General features: G+C 40.0%; 1 protein-coding gene across 5 annotated transcripts in view; it reads right to left on the reverse strand.

Moving 5' to 3' along the window:
• Positions 1-17,103, reverse strand: part of RALYL (RALY RNA binding protein like) — a 618,546-nt gene that overhangs the window by 100,369 nt on the left and 501,074 nt on the right. For all 5 annotated transcript variants that reach the window (XM_066372430.1, XM_066372428.1, XM_066372426.1 and 2 more), the window contains one exon: positions 1,333-1,380. In XM_066372430.1, the coding sequence (XP_066228527.1) occupies positions 1,333-1,380 (48 nt within the window). The remainder of the gene's footprint in view (positions 1-1,332; positions 1,381-17,103) is intronic.

The following is a 17,103-nucleotide window of genomic DNA, read 5'->3' on the forward strand; positions in this document are numbered from 1 at the left end:
ACATAGCAAAACAATGCAGATTGTGGCTTCTTTGAAAGGTGAGGGAACTACAGCCCTGACTGCTTGCTCAAAGCCTAGGCTGCTGCCATCTAGACTGAACTCCACATTAGCTAGAAATTCTCAAAATGTGGAAGCAAGTCACATGTTATAACAGGGGTCGGGAACCTTTTTGGCTGAGAGAGCCATGAGCGCCACATATATGTAATCCTGTGAGAGCCATACAACGACCCGTGTACATTATGTATTATCCAATAAAAATTTGGTGTTGTCCCAGAAGACAGCTGTGATTGGCTCCAGCCACTTGCAACCAATGAACATGAGCGGTAGGAAATGAATGGATTGTAATACATGAGAATATTTTATATTTTTAACATTATTTTTTTTTATTAAAGATTTGTCTGCGAGCCAGATGCAGCTATCAAAAGAGCCACTTCTGGCTCACGAGCCATAGGTTCCTGACCCCTGTGTTATAAAATATTTAAGAGATTATACTACTCAAACAACATCATACTGACAGACTAACAGACGATATGCATTGATTGAAAACTTCACTTGTAGCAATTAGGACAATGTCCGCAACTCACAAAAAACGTTATGTTAGAAAATGTTTTTAAAATTGTCAAACACTAAAATTTTGCAATAGTTTGAAGACTCTAAATGTTATGTTTTCTTAATAGTAAATGGATTATTTTAATGCTGTCAGAACTTCACATCATTTTTAGGACAAATTATTATAAGCTTTTTGATACTTAAAATAATAAAGTTTGCAGAAATAATTTGAGAAAATAATTCCTAAAAACTCATATATAGTCATAAAAGGATAATTAGTGAAATAACCTGTTTAATTCAGTAGTTGCACACAGTTCCAAGTGTGGCCCCACACTGCAATGCAGAGCAAGTGTACAGTGTATTTTAGTGAATCGAAACAATCTAGCATTTTCAATGTGTCATATGAAAACAGATGTATTTTAGAAGGTTGAAGTCATTCTCTGAGTCTATAAAACTGGGTCTTGAGAAATTCTAAGTCAACAACAGACCTGGAAAATAAAATTAGTTAATTAAATCTCTGAAATATTACCCAAATATCAGACACAGAATCTTAGGCTGAAGCACTTCTAAAGTCCTCAAAGTCCAAGCTGTTCTTCATATACCTCAGTAAGTGCAACGAAAACAGGAAACTCTATCTAAAATGTATTTTGGGGTGCTCAGTATTTTCTTTTATTTTTATGATAAAATACTATTTTAAATATATCAGTCAAGAATGTCTGAATACAATGTACAAAATACTTAAAAGATAAATTAAAGGGAAGCAAAGATGAGACATTTACATACCGATTGTAGAAATCATCTCTGTAGTAGTCATAGTCTAAGACGTAACCACTAAGGGGAAAACAGAAAATTAGTTGACATTTGTTTCAAGCACACTGATTTTGGTACTAATTTATGATGTTCTAGAAAGCAACTTAGGTCACTTTTTAAAATACTTAATTTTCAACGTAATTATGTGTCTGAAGAGTTTTTCAAGGTAATGTGTCATTGGCTATCACGCCATGTCAACGTACTGTCATGTGTCTGACAATGTAGAGACTGATGATGGTTGAAACAGAGAAGAAGAGCAGGCAGCAAAATAAATCTTCAAAATACTTGCAATTAAATATAACTGTAGTCCATTTTTTTCCTAGGTGAGACACAATTGAGTTGTCTCTTCTTCCTAAGGTATGTACAGCAAAGCTAAACAATGAACAAAAGGTATAGAACTAGCTTAAAAAAATGAGAAGGGTTGGTGACCCATTCCCTCAGAGCATGGCTAATAGAAATGTGGTTTCCTCAGAAGTTCAGCTATTTTTTTAATTCTAAAAACTATGATTCGATGCTTTACATAGAAGAAAAAAATATTTTAAAGCCACTTTGGCTGCATCTTATCAGCAATAACAATATTATAGGGTACTTAAATAGGAATTACTAAATGCATTTCAGAGATGAGATTGGTATGACTAAGCACCTTAAAAGAATATATGATACAAATTGCACCCACACACTCATATAGTCACGGGAGTTTGCGAAACACTTTTTTTTTATTAAGAAGATTAAATTTAATAGGGTGACATTGATCAATGAGGGTACATAGGTTTCAGGTAAACATCTCTATAGCATTTGAACTGTTGATTATGTTGTAATGAGATACATTTTACGCATTATTTCCTTTTAATTTTGTCCTCAAAACAATTGCAACTGGAAGAAACTAAAACACAAAGGACCTCACTGATTTGCTCAAATTTCTGTCACTAGGAAATGACAGAGCTGAGACTAGAGGAAAACTCTTTAGAGTCCAAGTCTGGGGCTTTCTCACAACACTGTGTGACCCTCCCCAAGCTGGAAGGAATTTAATTGCATTGAGAATGGAGGATCTGTGCTACAAGGAAGTGATTATTTCTTTAATGTTCAGTCATTTATTTTAATTGCCCTAGAATTTACCATTTTAAGCTTTTTTTAAGTATACAGTTTAGTGCTATTAAGTACATTCACCATGTTGTGCAAGCATCACCACTACCCATATCCAGAACTTTTCATCATCCCAGACAGAAATTCTGTATTCCTTCCTCATAGCCTATGGTAACCTCCACTCTACTTTTCGTCGTGTGAGTTTCTCTATTCTAGGCTCCTTGTTTAAGTGGAATCATTTTGTCTTTTTAGTCTGATTTACTTCAGTTATCATAATGTTTTACTTTTAGCAAGAGAGACAGAGACAGAGAGAGGGACAGATAGGGACAGACAGGAAGGGAGAGAGATAAGAAGCATCAATTCATAGTTGTGGCATATTAGTTGTTCACTGACTGTTTTCTCATATATGCTTTGACCCAAGGGTTCCAGCCGAGCCAGTGACTCCTGGCTCAAGCCAGTGACCTTGGGCTTCAAGTCAGCAACCATGGGGTCATTTCTATGATCCCACTTTTAAGCCAGTGACCCACACTGAAGTCGGATGAACCTGTGCTCAAGCTGGCAACCTTAGGGTTTCAAACCTGGGTCCTCTGCATCCTAGGCCGATGCTTTATCCACTGTGCTGCTGCCTGGTCTGGCCAGTTATCATAATGTTTTCAAGGTGTATACATGTTGTAGCACATCACGGAATTTCATTCCTTTTTATGACTAAGTAAACTAACACTGTGTATCTATATATGTATATAGATATACACCACATTTTCTTTAAAGTTATGGTACTTTTACTCAGTAATCATAAGTAATCATCACTTTATCTCATGTTTGATTATTTCAAGAATATGTTCATCTTATAATTGGAAGTGTGTCCCCTTTGAATAACGTCTTTCCATCTCCCCCAGGTCGGCTGGCACCATTTGACTGTCTGTTCCTGAGATTTGTTTTTTCCAATTCCACGTGTGAGACTAAGCACTTGTCTCTCTCTGTCTGATTTATTCACTTAGCATCATGTCCTTAAGATCCAGCCATGCCATTGCAGATTGCAGGATGTTCTTTCTCATGGCTGTATAATATTCCATTGTGTAGGTATCACATCTTCTATACCCATTCCTCTGTTGACATACACTTGATATGGTAATTGTTTTATAATCTTTTTTATTTCCTGAGACTCTTTTTTAAATATTATAACCTCAAACAGCAGAGCTTAATAGCAAGAAGAAACTACGACTTATGAACCAATTAATAAACATTCCTAATGTGGATGATGGTGATAATCCAATTAGGTGTCTTTGACCTTCAGTAATTGAACAGCCTTCTAGAAATTTATTTATTTATTTATTTATTTATTTATTTATTTTTTGTATTTTTCTGAAGCTGGAAACTGGGAGAGACAGTCTCTCGCATGCGCCCGACCGGGATCCACCCGGCACGCCCACCAGGGGTGAAGCTCTGCCCACCAGGGGGCGATGCTCTGCCCCTCCGGGGCGTCGCTCTGCCGCAACCAGAGCCACTCTAGTGCCTGGGGCAGAGGCCAAGGAGCCATCCCCAGCACCTGGGCCATCCTTGCTCCAATGGAGCCTTGGCTGCGGGAGGGGAAGAGAGAGAGACAGAGAGGGAGGGGGGGGGGGTGGAGAAGCAAATGGGCGCTTCTCCTATGTGCCCTGGCTGGGAATCAAACCCGGGTCCCCCTCACGCCAGGCCAACACTCTACCGCTGAGCCAACCGGCCAGGGCCGCCTTCTGGAAATTTAAAAATGCATGAAAAATAAAACTCCCATTTTTATTTTTCTCAGTGACTGCTTAAATGATCTTGTCCAACCTGCTTCCGTGTGCCACACCCTGACTGCTAAAGCATATTTACAAGAACAGGTGAGAGTTGAGCATCCAGAATTGTTCAACCTCCAAGCCCCACCATCTGCCATCACAAACTCAATTTTACCTGTCAAGTTAATAATGACATGAAAGGCACAAACAGCCTGTCTTGGTAATCATGACAAGCCTGCTTTTGCCTTAATGGCTTGGGTTTTTAGCAGACGTGCCAAGGCTGTTGCTGGCTTGGGCCATAAGCTGCAACATCCAACAGGGTTTCCCAGGAAGGGGAAGGGATCCATGCAGACAAAGAGAGAACACCTCAGGGCAAGTCCGATGCATGTACATCATGTTTTCTTGGCGTTCTTGCCACCCAATTTAATTTCTTTCTTTTTTTTGTCTTCTTTTTTCCCCTCTCGCAGTTTGCATTTCTCTCTCTTGTTTTTAAAATATTTTATTTATTCATTTCAGCAAGAGGAGAGAGGGGGGGGGGGAAGGGGGGAGCAGGAAACATCAGCTTGTACTTGCTTTCTGTATGTGCCTTGACAAGGCAAACCCAGGGTTTCAAACCAGGAACCTCAGTGCTCTAGGTCAACAATTTATCCACTGCACCACCACTGATCAGGCTGTATCTCTTCTACAAAAATCCTCTTTTTTCTTTCTTTGTAAAACTCTACTGGACATTAGCTATCAAAGAATAGCATTTCTAGGAGTTGTATTTTAGTTTCTGAGGTATTTTATGTATTCTAGAATTTTACTGACAGAAAAAAGCCAGACTGTATTTCACATTAGAAAAGATCCCCTTTCCCCCTCATGAACCAAGAATGCTGTTGTCATGCTTGGGGCTAATCTCTTCCAGCTTTTAAGGGGGAGACTTTTGCAAAGTTCATTGCAGTAGTTTTGCATGACAGTCTGGTCCTTAGGCCACTAGAAACAAAATGATACAAAGTTAGACTGTTTGGGCATCATCCAGGAGGAAACTAAGTCTGGTAAACATCAACATTTTTGTTGTTTGGGGGCAAGGTCAGTGGCAAGGGGCAGGTACTAGACTTTCCAGAAGAGCTTTGAATACTTAGCACAAAAAATACTTTGTATTTTCTTTTTTAAATCTGGTACACGTTTATGACTTCTATTCTACTATTCAATGTGCCTTTATTCTATTTGCTCAGATTCCTTCAAAATTTAATGAGAAATCAGAATTGGTAAAGCAATTGCGGACACACACACACATACACACACACACACACTCTTTTTTTACTGAAGATTAAATGAGACCTAGTAGTGTTCCTGGAATTTCATTTAAACTCTTTCATTTCTAGAAGAAAAAAATCACAACTCATTGGGTTTTGCAATATGAGAACAATTTTCTCTAATTCCTGTGAATTCATAAAACCCCCTTCGTAGGAGTAGACAAATACACCAAAGTATTTCTTGTTCTTTTCCATCATTAAACTTCATTAAAGTATAATCTGAAGAATGTTAATAAACTCCTTAGCACAGGGAGGGAGCATTTTAATGGCTTCTTAACAGACATCCTGCCAATAATGACTATTGCTGGAGCCTTCTCAATGACTGCATCTGGCTCTCTAAAGTAAATTGAATAATCAATTGTTGAATACTTATTACAGCACAATACCGGGAGTTGTCGATAATAGCAGAACATGGCTTCTAACCTCAAGGAAAGTCATTCTAAGTATAAGGGATCAGACAATCACACATCTGACCATAATTCAAAGCAGAATCTCACAAGGGCCAAAATAAAAATAAGAATGACTAGGAGAGTTTATAGGATGTGGTTGGTGGGAAACAGAGATTCAAGGCATCCTGAAAGAGATGGCATTTGAACTGGTCCTTCTGAACTTTAAACAGGTAGTCCTCCCAGCTAGACAAGAATTAGCACTAGGAGAATGCAGAGCGAGTATGGAGAACGTGCTTTTAGGAAGTTTCTTCTCCCTTAGTCCAGCTGTTCTTCAGTACACTGTGGGAGTCATGAATGCAGAAGCCAGGACACGGGCTACCTGGACGATGGCCAGAGCCTACTTTATGGATCAGGAAGTGTCCTTAGAGGCACCTACAGATCCTGCTTCTAACTTGTCACAAAACTTGTCATAGGCTTCCAACTTCCCATATTTCCCCATGTATAATACACACCCTTTTTCGAAAAATTTGGGGTCTAAAAACTGGGTGTGTCTTATACAGTTGTAGATTATTTTACTTGCATTTCCCGCTTTTTTGCACTTATTGTCTTTGTGTTTGGTTTGCACTTGTTACTGGTATTATATATTATGGTAGGTTATATTTTGCCACGGTCTACCCAGAAATGGCTCAGAAAATATTTTCATACAGTGCCAAATTCAAGTTAAAACTGATCCAGTTTGCAAAAGTGATTGGAAATTGTGCTGCTGAATGTAAGTTTGGTCCTCTTCCAGCTGAGAAATCAACCTGAGACTGGCTATGGGAAGAAGAAACCCTACTGAAAATGCCACAGCAGAAGAAGGCTATGTGAGGCAAGTCAGCAAAATGGCCTGATTGAGAGAACTGAAGATATGGATTGAAGAGCAAAGGGCAATTGGAATTCCTGTGTCCACAAAGATGGTTCAGCATGAGGCCAGAAGAATTGCTGATGAAAAAGAAGTTACTGATTTCACAGAAGGACACAATTGGTGCTTCAGGTTCATGAAACAGAATGGACTAAGCATGCGTACTTGCACCAGACTTGCCCAAAAGATGCCTGAAAGCTATGAGCAAAAAGGTCCTTGAATTTCATCATTGCTGTCATTCAATGTCGGAAGACACATCAGTTTGAGTTGGGACAGATTGCAAATATGAACAAAGTTCCCCTTCAATTTGATGTCCCAAGTACAGTGGTACCTTGAGATACAAATTTAATTTGTTCTGTAACTGAGCTCATAAATCAGTCAACTTGTATATCATACTGCTGATACTGGACCCGTGTGCAAACGCGCCAACTAGTGGCAGCTTCCTGAATCACGATTAATATCTTGGAATTTCTCTCGGATCTCAAACAAAAAAATGGACCGAGTCGCAGCTCGTATCTTAAAAATTTGTATGTTGGTCTGTTCATATCTCAAGGTACCACTGTAACAGAACTGTTGATAAGGAAGGGGTGAAAACTCTAACAGTGAAGACAAGTGGACATGAAAAGAGTCATTCTACAGTTGTTCTACCTTGTTGTGCCGATGGAATTAAGCTGCTTTCTATGCCGATTTTCAAATGCAAAACAATGCCAAAAGAAGACATTCCTCAAGGAGTGATTGTCCATGTTCATGACAAGGGTGGGATGGATCAGGATGGGATGAAGATCTGGTTTGAGAAAGTTTGGAGAAGGAGACCAGGTGGGCTCTTATGCAAAATCTGCCCTATTGGTGCTTGATCATTTCAAGGCACACATAACAAAAAAAAAAAACCACACACACACACAAAGGAGATGGCTACAGAGCAAAAAACAAAACTTGCTGTCATACCTGGAGGCTTGACACCTCAGTTCCAACCACTTGATGTCAGCATTAACAAACCTCTCAAAGCTGCCATGAGAGAAATGGGACCAATGGATGAAGTCTTCTGGGGACAATTTGACACCAGCAGGAAGAGTGAAGAAACCAACTATAGGAGAAGTTTGTACCTGGGTGAAAAGATCCTGGGATAATATTGAGATCATTGTCAAGTCATTTAAGAAGTGTGGCATTTCAAATGCTATAGATGGAACTTGGGACGAGGCAATATATGAAGACAGTGATTCATCTTCAGAGACAGATGAGGACAAGCTAATAAATGGAAGTTTTGACAGTGATGAGGAGTTGTATGAATTTTGTGATGAATAAAATTTGAGTTTAATAACTATGTAATACATTTTTTTTTTAAATTTTGGGCCTCAAAATTAAGGTGCATCTTATGCATGAAAACATCTTATATGTGGTAAAATATGGTATATACATACACTTGAACAAATTTAAAAACTCTGCCAAGATAATATGTGGGAAAAAAATATGTCCATTTTCATATATATAAATCTCTAAATTTATTTCATTTTTATCTTTTTTTATTCAGTGAGAGGAGTGGAGGTAGAGACAGACTCCTGCATGTGCCCCGACCAGGATCCACCTGGCAAGCCCACTGGGGGAAATGCTCTACCCACCTGGGGCCCTTGCTCGGTTGCAACCAGAGCCATTTTTTAGCACCTAAGGTGGAGACCAAGGAGCCATCTTCAGCACCCAGAGCCAACTTACTCTAATAGAGCCATGGCTGCAGGAGGGGAGGAGAAGAGAGAGAGAGAGAGAGAGAGAGAGAGAGAGAGAGAGAAAGAGAGAGAGAGAAAGAGAGAGAGAGATGTGAGAGGGGGAGGGGTGGAGAAGCAGATGGGTGCTTTTCCTGTGTGCCCTGATTGGGAATCAAACCTGGAATATCTACACCAGTGGTTCTCAACCTTTCTAATGCCGTGACCCCTCAATACAGTTCCTCATGTTGCGGTGACCCCAAACCAAAAAATAATTTTGGTGGCTACTTCATAACTGTAATTTTGCTACAGTTATGATTCGGAATGTAAATACCTGATATGCATTATGTATTTTCTGATGGCTTTAGGCGACCCCGCCAGGGTTGCGACCCACAGGTTGAGAACCGCTGATCTACACATTGAGCTGACCCTCTATCACTGAGTCAACTGGCTAGGGCCTCTAAATTTACTTCTAAGTGTGTGTGTGTATGTGTGTGCTATAGATATGCATATACACATAAATTCAAAATTCAAAAATAGTGAATTAAGTTATTTATTCTAAACATGATTGATAAAATACTTGACGTACTACCAAGGACTTCTTGGATTGGGGGAGGAGGCTAGCAAGAACCTAAAGGATTTATAGAAGTCCAGGCTCACTGTGGACCAGGACCTGGCAGCTGAAGAAGATAAAGTGACTAAGAAGTTCAAAAGATTAAAACAACCCACATAGCCCATGTAAGTGTTCTGGTCTCCTACTTGCTAAGAGTCAAGATTACCATCCCCCCCATTTAAAGGATGATTACTTTAATTGAAAATTTTGTGAATTCTGGGATCAAGTGAGAAAGAGAAGAAAAAAAAGAGAATTATTTTTCTCTCTCTGGCTGAGTTAACAGAGGGATTCTTAGTTTGGAAGCATCACCCTGGATGGGGTGCTGTTTACTCTTGTCTATGCTAAATTCTCTTAGGATGAACATTTACACATGCAATCCCAAAATTGGGTTTAGTTTTCACTTCTGACTTCTGGACTAGAATAAATGAAAAAAATATTCATATATATGATCCTCTTCAATTCATGACTACTTTATAAAGCTACCATGAGAATGAAACTTAAATTTTTTTTTTTTTATAAATACTTGGTACATTTGATGTGAGAGCTATAACTAGGAAAGCAGGTGACCCACACATCCCAGCTACTGTGATGGCTGGGATAGTGAGCTAGTAGTCTTGCCTGGACCAGTGAATGGGCTCCCAACTGGTATTCTTGGTCCCAAATATGTCCTCTTCTCCTACCCCTCATCTACGTTGCTAACAACCTAAAAGCACTCTTTTTACAAAGTGTCAAAATAAGGAACAGCAACAACTCTCCAACTTCACACTTCATTCCTCTCCAAAAATGCAGCTGCTCCTTCCAATATTCTTCAACAATTTGTTAGCTTACTTTTCAGTCATTCAGCACCTCCTGTTTGGGTGGTCCAGAGATGCCTCTTCCTCTCAGAGAGAAAGATCTCATCTTTTTTTTTTTTTTTTTTGTATCTTTCTGAAGCTGGAAACGGAGAGAGACAGTCAGACAGACTCCCGCATGCACCCGACCGGGATCCACCCGGCATGCCCACCAGGGGCGATGCTCTGCCCACCAGGGGGCAATGCTCTGCCCCTCCGGGGCGTCGCTCTGCCGTGACCAGAGCCACTCTAGCGCCTGGGGCAGAGGCCAAGGAGCCATCCCCAGCGCCCGGGCCATCCTTACTCCAATGGAGCCTTGGCTGCGGGAGGGGAAGAGAGAGACAGAGAGGAAGGAAGGGGTGGGGGTGGAGAAGCAAATGGGCGCTTCTCCTATGTGCCCTGGCCGGGAATCGAACCCGGGTCCCCCCGCACGCCAGGCCGACGCTCTACTCCTGAGCCAACCGGCCAAGGCCAAAAGATCTCATCTTGCTACACACTATTTACATTAGTTGGCCTAGCTGCTCAACAGACTTCCCTGTTAGGGTCTTTGCTCAAGGTGTCCATCTGTCAACGTGATGTACAATATCTTCCTTGTGCTAAACATGCATCCATCCTTAAAAATCTAACTATTCTTCCTCAGTCAAAAAGTTTGTTGAGTTAGACTAAATTCTACCTACTGTGCTGCTACTTGCTTTGTTATTTTGTCCTGACTGTATTATTGTTCAATGATTGTCTTTTTGTATCTGTACTGCACTCATGCTTGCCAGCTCTCTGCTGTTCCTGTCACATAGCTAATCTGTACAGATTTATTTCTGTTAGCCTTTCCCTTCACAAACCCATCTCTCCATTCCATTAATCATTTCTGCCTCCCGTCTTTGAACATCATCTAATTTGTCTGAATTTCTTGACACCAAAGTTTGTGCAGTAAAATATTCCAGGAGGACTCATTTAAATATAGGAAAGAAAGGCTCTTAGCATAAAAATTTTTTGGCAGAACTTACTTTCTCTAAAACAAAGAGACTTTTAGAAGAACTTACTTTTTTCTAAAAAGATTGCCTATTCCTGGCCTTGGGCTGGTATCCAGACTGTGGCCTTGGGCTAGCTTTGCAAGGTTGCAGGTGTTCTCTGAATGTTTCTCCCTGAATTAACCCTATAGATAAACATTGTAAGAAAGCTTGTTTCACTGCTTTGTTTTACTGCTATGCTTTCTCTCCTCCCCATTTCTCAGTCAGTATGTAATTTTGCCTTTAAAAGCTAGTCCCAGACTGTAGTTGGGGCCACATTGATTTGAAAGGCTTTGATCTCCATGCAGTTGTGCAGATGGCTAATAAAGACTCCCTAATTTCTTTTTTTCTTTTTTTTTTTTTGCATTTTTCTGAAGCTGGAAATGGGGAGGCAGACAGACTCCCGCATGCGCCCAACCGGGATCCACCCGGCATGCCCACCAGGGGGCGATGCTCTGCCCTTCTGGGGAGTCGCTCTGTTGCATCCAGAGCCATTCTAGCACCTGAGGCAGAGGCCACAGAGCCATCCTCAGCACCCGGGCCATCTTTGCTCCAATGGAGCCTTGGCTGTGGGAGGGGAAGAGAGAGACAGAGAGGAAGGAGAGGAGGAGGGGTGGAGAAACAGATGGGTGCTTCTCTTGTGTGCCCTTGCCGGGAATTGAACCTGGGACTCCTGCACGCCAGGCCAACACTCTACGACTGAGCCAACCGGCCAGGGCAACTCCCTAATTTCTTAATTTGGCTTCTTGATTGTGTGGCAGGACGTCTATTTCTTGCTGTTCCAATACAACATCATGTCAAATCCTGTAACACGTGATCTATCTTCTTGTTTTAACTGAGTTTAGTTATAAATGCACAGGCTCGTTCTTATCACTTCTTTTCTTAACATAAGACAGGTACTTGCCTGTGTGCACCTCTACCTCACTCAGTGGGGAGCCCTGAAAAGGTAGAGTGTGTGTTGTAACCCAGGGGATATTTTTTGAATTGAATGTTACATGTTTGTGGAACTATCTGCTATAACATTTATTATTATTACTTTTTGTAAGAAAACAAAATCTTAAACACCTGAACATTGATATTAGAATTTTAGACCATTACAGTGGCCATTTTGGGTTAGACTTTTCTGCCAATAAATATCAATTTATTGTCTATCTGCTCTCAATCTTTTCTTTTTTTCTTTTGCTTTGTGATATTGGGGCTGGATCTTATAAACCCAGTTGGCTCTGTTTAGAGTCTGTCAGTAGGGGGTGCTCTGGAGGAAACTGAAAGGTTAAGAAAAAGAAGGCCTTCTTTTTCCAGGTTCCATGTGCTTTTCTTCTTGCTCCCCCAGCATGGGAGTCAGCAACATGTGGGGGAACCATTGATGCTCACAGGCACCCAGGCTGGAGGGTGCCTACTCATTACCCCCCAGCCCATCAGCACCCTAACAAACATCCCTGCTTCAGTGGGTTACAGTCACACCTTCTGCAATGGACTGTGACTCTGAGCCAGGAGCAGAGGTGGGCACTCCTGGTTCATGCCTTCCTTGTTCTTCCCCTCAGCCACTGGGACAGTACTGGTTCCTACATTTTCAATTCTGATTGTCTTCTGCTGTCTCTTCTACTCTTTGGAAGTAGCTAACTGTATGTTGCTAGTTAAGAATTCCTCATATTAAATTGTCCTATTAAAACGACTAGTGTGGGGTCTATCGCCAGACTCCTGACTGGACCTTGACCGATATAACCCAGTGTAGGCATTCCTGTGGTCTACGTATTTGAGAATGATCATAGGTGACATAGAACCAAAGGGTATGAGTGGTTTTTATTATTTAACTTATTGGATTGTAATAATTTTTCTTCAAGGGAAAGTCTATCACCTGACCATGTTCCTCATGGTGGAGACCAGATTATACATATATGAGAGTGACGTCAAAGGGATAATAATGATAACAACAGCAATGACAATAATGTTAACAGTGAACTTACTGAATGCTTTGCATCTATCACTCACTGTTCTAGGTGCTTTATATACATCAAATTATTTAACTGTCTCAAAAATCCCAAGTTTGCATTAATATTCTTTTCTAAATAAGAGAACCAAGGCATCAACAGGACCTATTCAGTTTCAGAGCACAACTTATATTGTCTGTATCTCACCAAACATTGGTATAAGAAATATTTAGGGATTTTTGTCAATGTTCACTGTTAAGATTTTACCACCAAATGGCTGATGAAATCTTAGTAGGCCTTCAATTAATGGCAGCACTTTTTTTTTTTTTTTTTGTGACTGAGACAGAGAGGCAGAGAGAGGGACAGATAGAGTCAGACAGGAAGGGGAAGAGATGAGAAACATCAATTATTCGTTGTGGCTCCTTAGTCTCCTTTGTTGTTCATTGATTGTTTTATCATATGTGCCCTGACCAGGGGGCTACAGCAGAGTGAGTGACCCCCTGCTCAAGTCAGCCACCTTTGGGCTCAAACCAGTGACCATGGGGTCATATCTATGATCTCACGCTCAAGCCAGCAACCCCATGCTCAAGCTGGTAAGCCTGCGCCCAAACTGGCGACCTCTGGGTTTTGAATCTGAGTCTTCTACATGCCAATCTGACGCTCTATCCACTGCGCCACTGCCTGGTCAGGCTAGACGGCAGCATCTTTAAAAAATAAGATTAATAATTCCACTGGGCTTCCACTTTTGAGACGCCCCTGGAAATATTTAGTTTAGCGCATTTCAGAGAGGTTTTAGAAGTGTTTTTAGCAACTGGGATGAATACAGATAAAGGAATTTAGGATGGCAAGAAGTCTCAAAGCAATGATGCTAGTATACAGATGGTTGGATTAAATAAGGATGTTTGGTCTGGAGAAGAAAGGCTTCAGGAAGAAAGGCAGCCAATCATATAGGTATTTGAGAGGTTGTCTAGTGGAAAAGCCACTGAATTTGTTTGCTATGGCCCCAGAAGCAGAATGAGTATTAAAGAGCAGTAATGACAAGGATCTAAACATCACCAAGGCATGCAAGAATGCTCTCCAAATACCTTGAGTTGCTAACAGTCTGGGAAGAAGACTAGAATCATTAGAGGGAAATACCAGCACAAAATCTTGTGTGATATAGGACAACCCTGATGACAGGCATGCATGCCCCAACTCAAGCCTGAAAGCCATCTGTTAGGGATATTGTAGAGAAGGGAATTAATGCCTTATGTAGTTCTGTGACATCTACCAAGTTGAAATTTCATGATCTTATAAAGATCAACTTCCAATGTCCACATGGACCATGGTGCTCCTCACATGTGGGGAGGGGGTGTCTGAATCTGGCTCTCTTTGTCCCCGGCACCAGTACCAGACTCTATGGCGCCATTCAGATGGATGGAGGATTAAAGAAGTGGAATGGGACTTTCGCATTATCTAGGAAGAAAGAACACTTTTTCTAAAACCAAAGGGACACAGTGAGAACCTGACTCAGAAAAATTTATAGCTTTACAAGCTTTCCTTGTTAAAGAGAAAAGATGAAAAGGAAAGGAACTCGGCCGTAATCTCATCAGAAAAAAGAGCAACATCATAAACCAGTATCAGCTAGAGAGAGGAAATTAATGTTGGGTTGAAGTCTGGAAATCTGTAGACATAATCTGGCATGAAAAGAAAGGAGAAAAAATATGATTTTCATCAGTAGATGCTAAAGAGACACTTGTTAAAATTTGAGGCATTCCTTATAATACATTCTAAGTAAAGAAAACTAAATAAAATACATATGGCCCACAAAATAGAAAAAAACTTATTATCTTAACATAAAACAGTTAAATCATTCAAATAAAATAGGATGATAGCTTTTCTCATCACCATTTTTCAAAAATATATTGATGGTTTAGCAAATCTTTATATACTGTGTTTTTCATTGTACATGTGCCCTTGGTTTTTAAAAAATATTATTAAATTATTATTTGATGATTATGATTTTCTAAAGTTGAGAATTTTGATGTTATCCTGATTTGGAGACTTTGTATGTGGCTTTTATTTCTCTGTTTGAAGGTTTAAGTTCTTCTCTACACTGAAAACTCCCATCTTTCAGTTAGGACATTTTCTTGCATTACTTATTTGATAATGTCCTCTGTTTTCTCTTTGTGAAACAACTATTTCTAGATATGGACCTTCTGGACTAAGCCTCTAATTGTTTTAAAAATCTTCTTTTTACTACTTTCCATGTCTTTTGACTTTTTGATCTTTTAAATTCCTGTTCTAAACTTTAATTTTTCATGTCTGCTGTAATTTCAATTTATACAAATTTTTTTCTTATTCTCCATATCTTTCTTTTTAATAATATATTTTTCATAGAAAATTTTTTCTATCTTGAGGGATATAAATGATAGGTTTTTAGGTTCTTTAGGTTCAATTTTATATTCCCTATATTTTATCTATTTCTGTGGAATTCTGATTTTCTGTGTTTTATTTTCTTTCATAGTAGAGTATTTTCTCAACTATCTATTGATCTTTTCCTGGTTGGTCATATTTCTGAGCAAGGCACCAAACACCTGACTGGGAGCTGTGTGTGTGTGTGTGTGTGTGTGTGTGTGGGTATCCGTGTGCAGGGTTTGGTGACTGTTGGGTCTCATTGGAGTGTGATGAATCAGAGTTCTAGGGGGTTACTGGAATCTCCAGGTGATGTGGGATGCTCAGTTCCTCACAGAGGGTAAACTTAAGGAAAAGTCTCCTTCTGGTTTAATGTGGAAAAGTAATAGTATTTTGAGTTATCTTAACTTTTCTATCATTCATTAAGATGATGACAGATTTTTTTTTTTCTTAACTGTGAAACTAGGGGACAGATTGGAATGTATGTGACTGCTGGCATCCAGCGAACATGTCGCATACATTACCATTCTTCCTAATGGTAAAATCTATTGTAAAACAAAGGGAAGACTAAGGACCAGTCCAAAGGGCATAAACTCCTTTGTGAAGGCATGCATTTTATGAAATGAAGAAAATAGAAGAAGGGAAAGGAGAATGGGTGGAGAGGGAAGGAATAACAAAAGGAGGAGGTAGAAGAATTGAAGAAGAGACAGAAGGAAATGGGGAGAGGAGATGGGGAGAGGGCAGGTGAAGAAAAGGTGAAATGTAGTCAGGACTGTCCAGTGTCCCTTGATGTGGTCATTTTTAAATTTTTCAGCCATGTCATCTGGTATCTGGAACTTCTAGCTATCTCCAGAACAGAAACCAAACCTGCCCGACCATGTCCCATCATGCAATTAATAGTCCTACAACTTTTTGTTTATAACTCGTCTTCCAAGAGTTATCAAGTAATGCCTTATATGACATACAGTAGCCTTTAAAATTTTTTCTTTAACACCATATGTAGAATTACCAAGCTATGTCTTATTTAATAGATGCCAGCTTTTTTCGTTTCTATCCTCTTCATTAGATGATAACATCCTTGAGGACAATGACTTGGTCATGTCCAGGTCTTCTCAGTTTATTGTGATGAAGGACCTGGTTTTTATTTTGAAAATGTTCCACCCATCTCAGAGCGATGATTTCATAAAATGCAAAATGGCACATGTAGGTGCCACAGCAATACTACTGTGCTATAAAGTTTCTCCCTTCTACAGTTACTAGCCACAAATGCTAAAATCCCACACATGGATTGGCACTGTGGTACAGGACCTGGGAGCAGCCCTGGCCCGGTCCACCTTTGCGCCTTGCCTTGCCTTTGAAATACAACTTGAACAGAATTCTGTACTGAATAAATCTCAAGCATGCACAATCGATAATTTGACATAAAGACAAAGACCCTGGAAACAAAGTCTTGATTAGAAAGAAATAGCACTGTAGCATCCGCTTCCTGTTTTCAACCCCTGATTTATTTTTGAAAGTTTAAACATGAAGCAATTAACAGTGTTCTCAGAAATAACATGAATTGCAGATTTTTTTTTTTTCTCAGCAGAGTCGATTTTAGGTCTAAATACTCTGGCTCCACCCTTTATCTGTATTTATCAAAAATCAATGTCTAAAACCTTTTTCAAACTCTCCAGCAAGGACCGTTGCTGTTGTGATGTCTGTAATGGGGAAAGGGCTTGCCATTCAACTGCAGTAACGGAACCATTCTTGCCTCGGACGCTGGCTTACAACAGCCACGGTCCTTGTCCTCACAATATGTTTGTGTACAACCTCATGGTGTCCTTCAAATGAAAAACTGATACACTTCATGAAAC

This window comes from Saccopteryx leptura, chromosome 3, assembly GCF_036850995.1.
Source record: "Saccopteryx leptura isolate mSacLep1 chromosome 3, mSacLep1_pri_phased_curated, whole genome shotgun sequence".
NCBI classification, from domain to species: domain Eukaryota; kingdom Metazoa; phylum Chordata; class Mammalia; order Chiroptera; family Emballonuridae; genus Saccopteryx; species Saccopteryx leptura.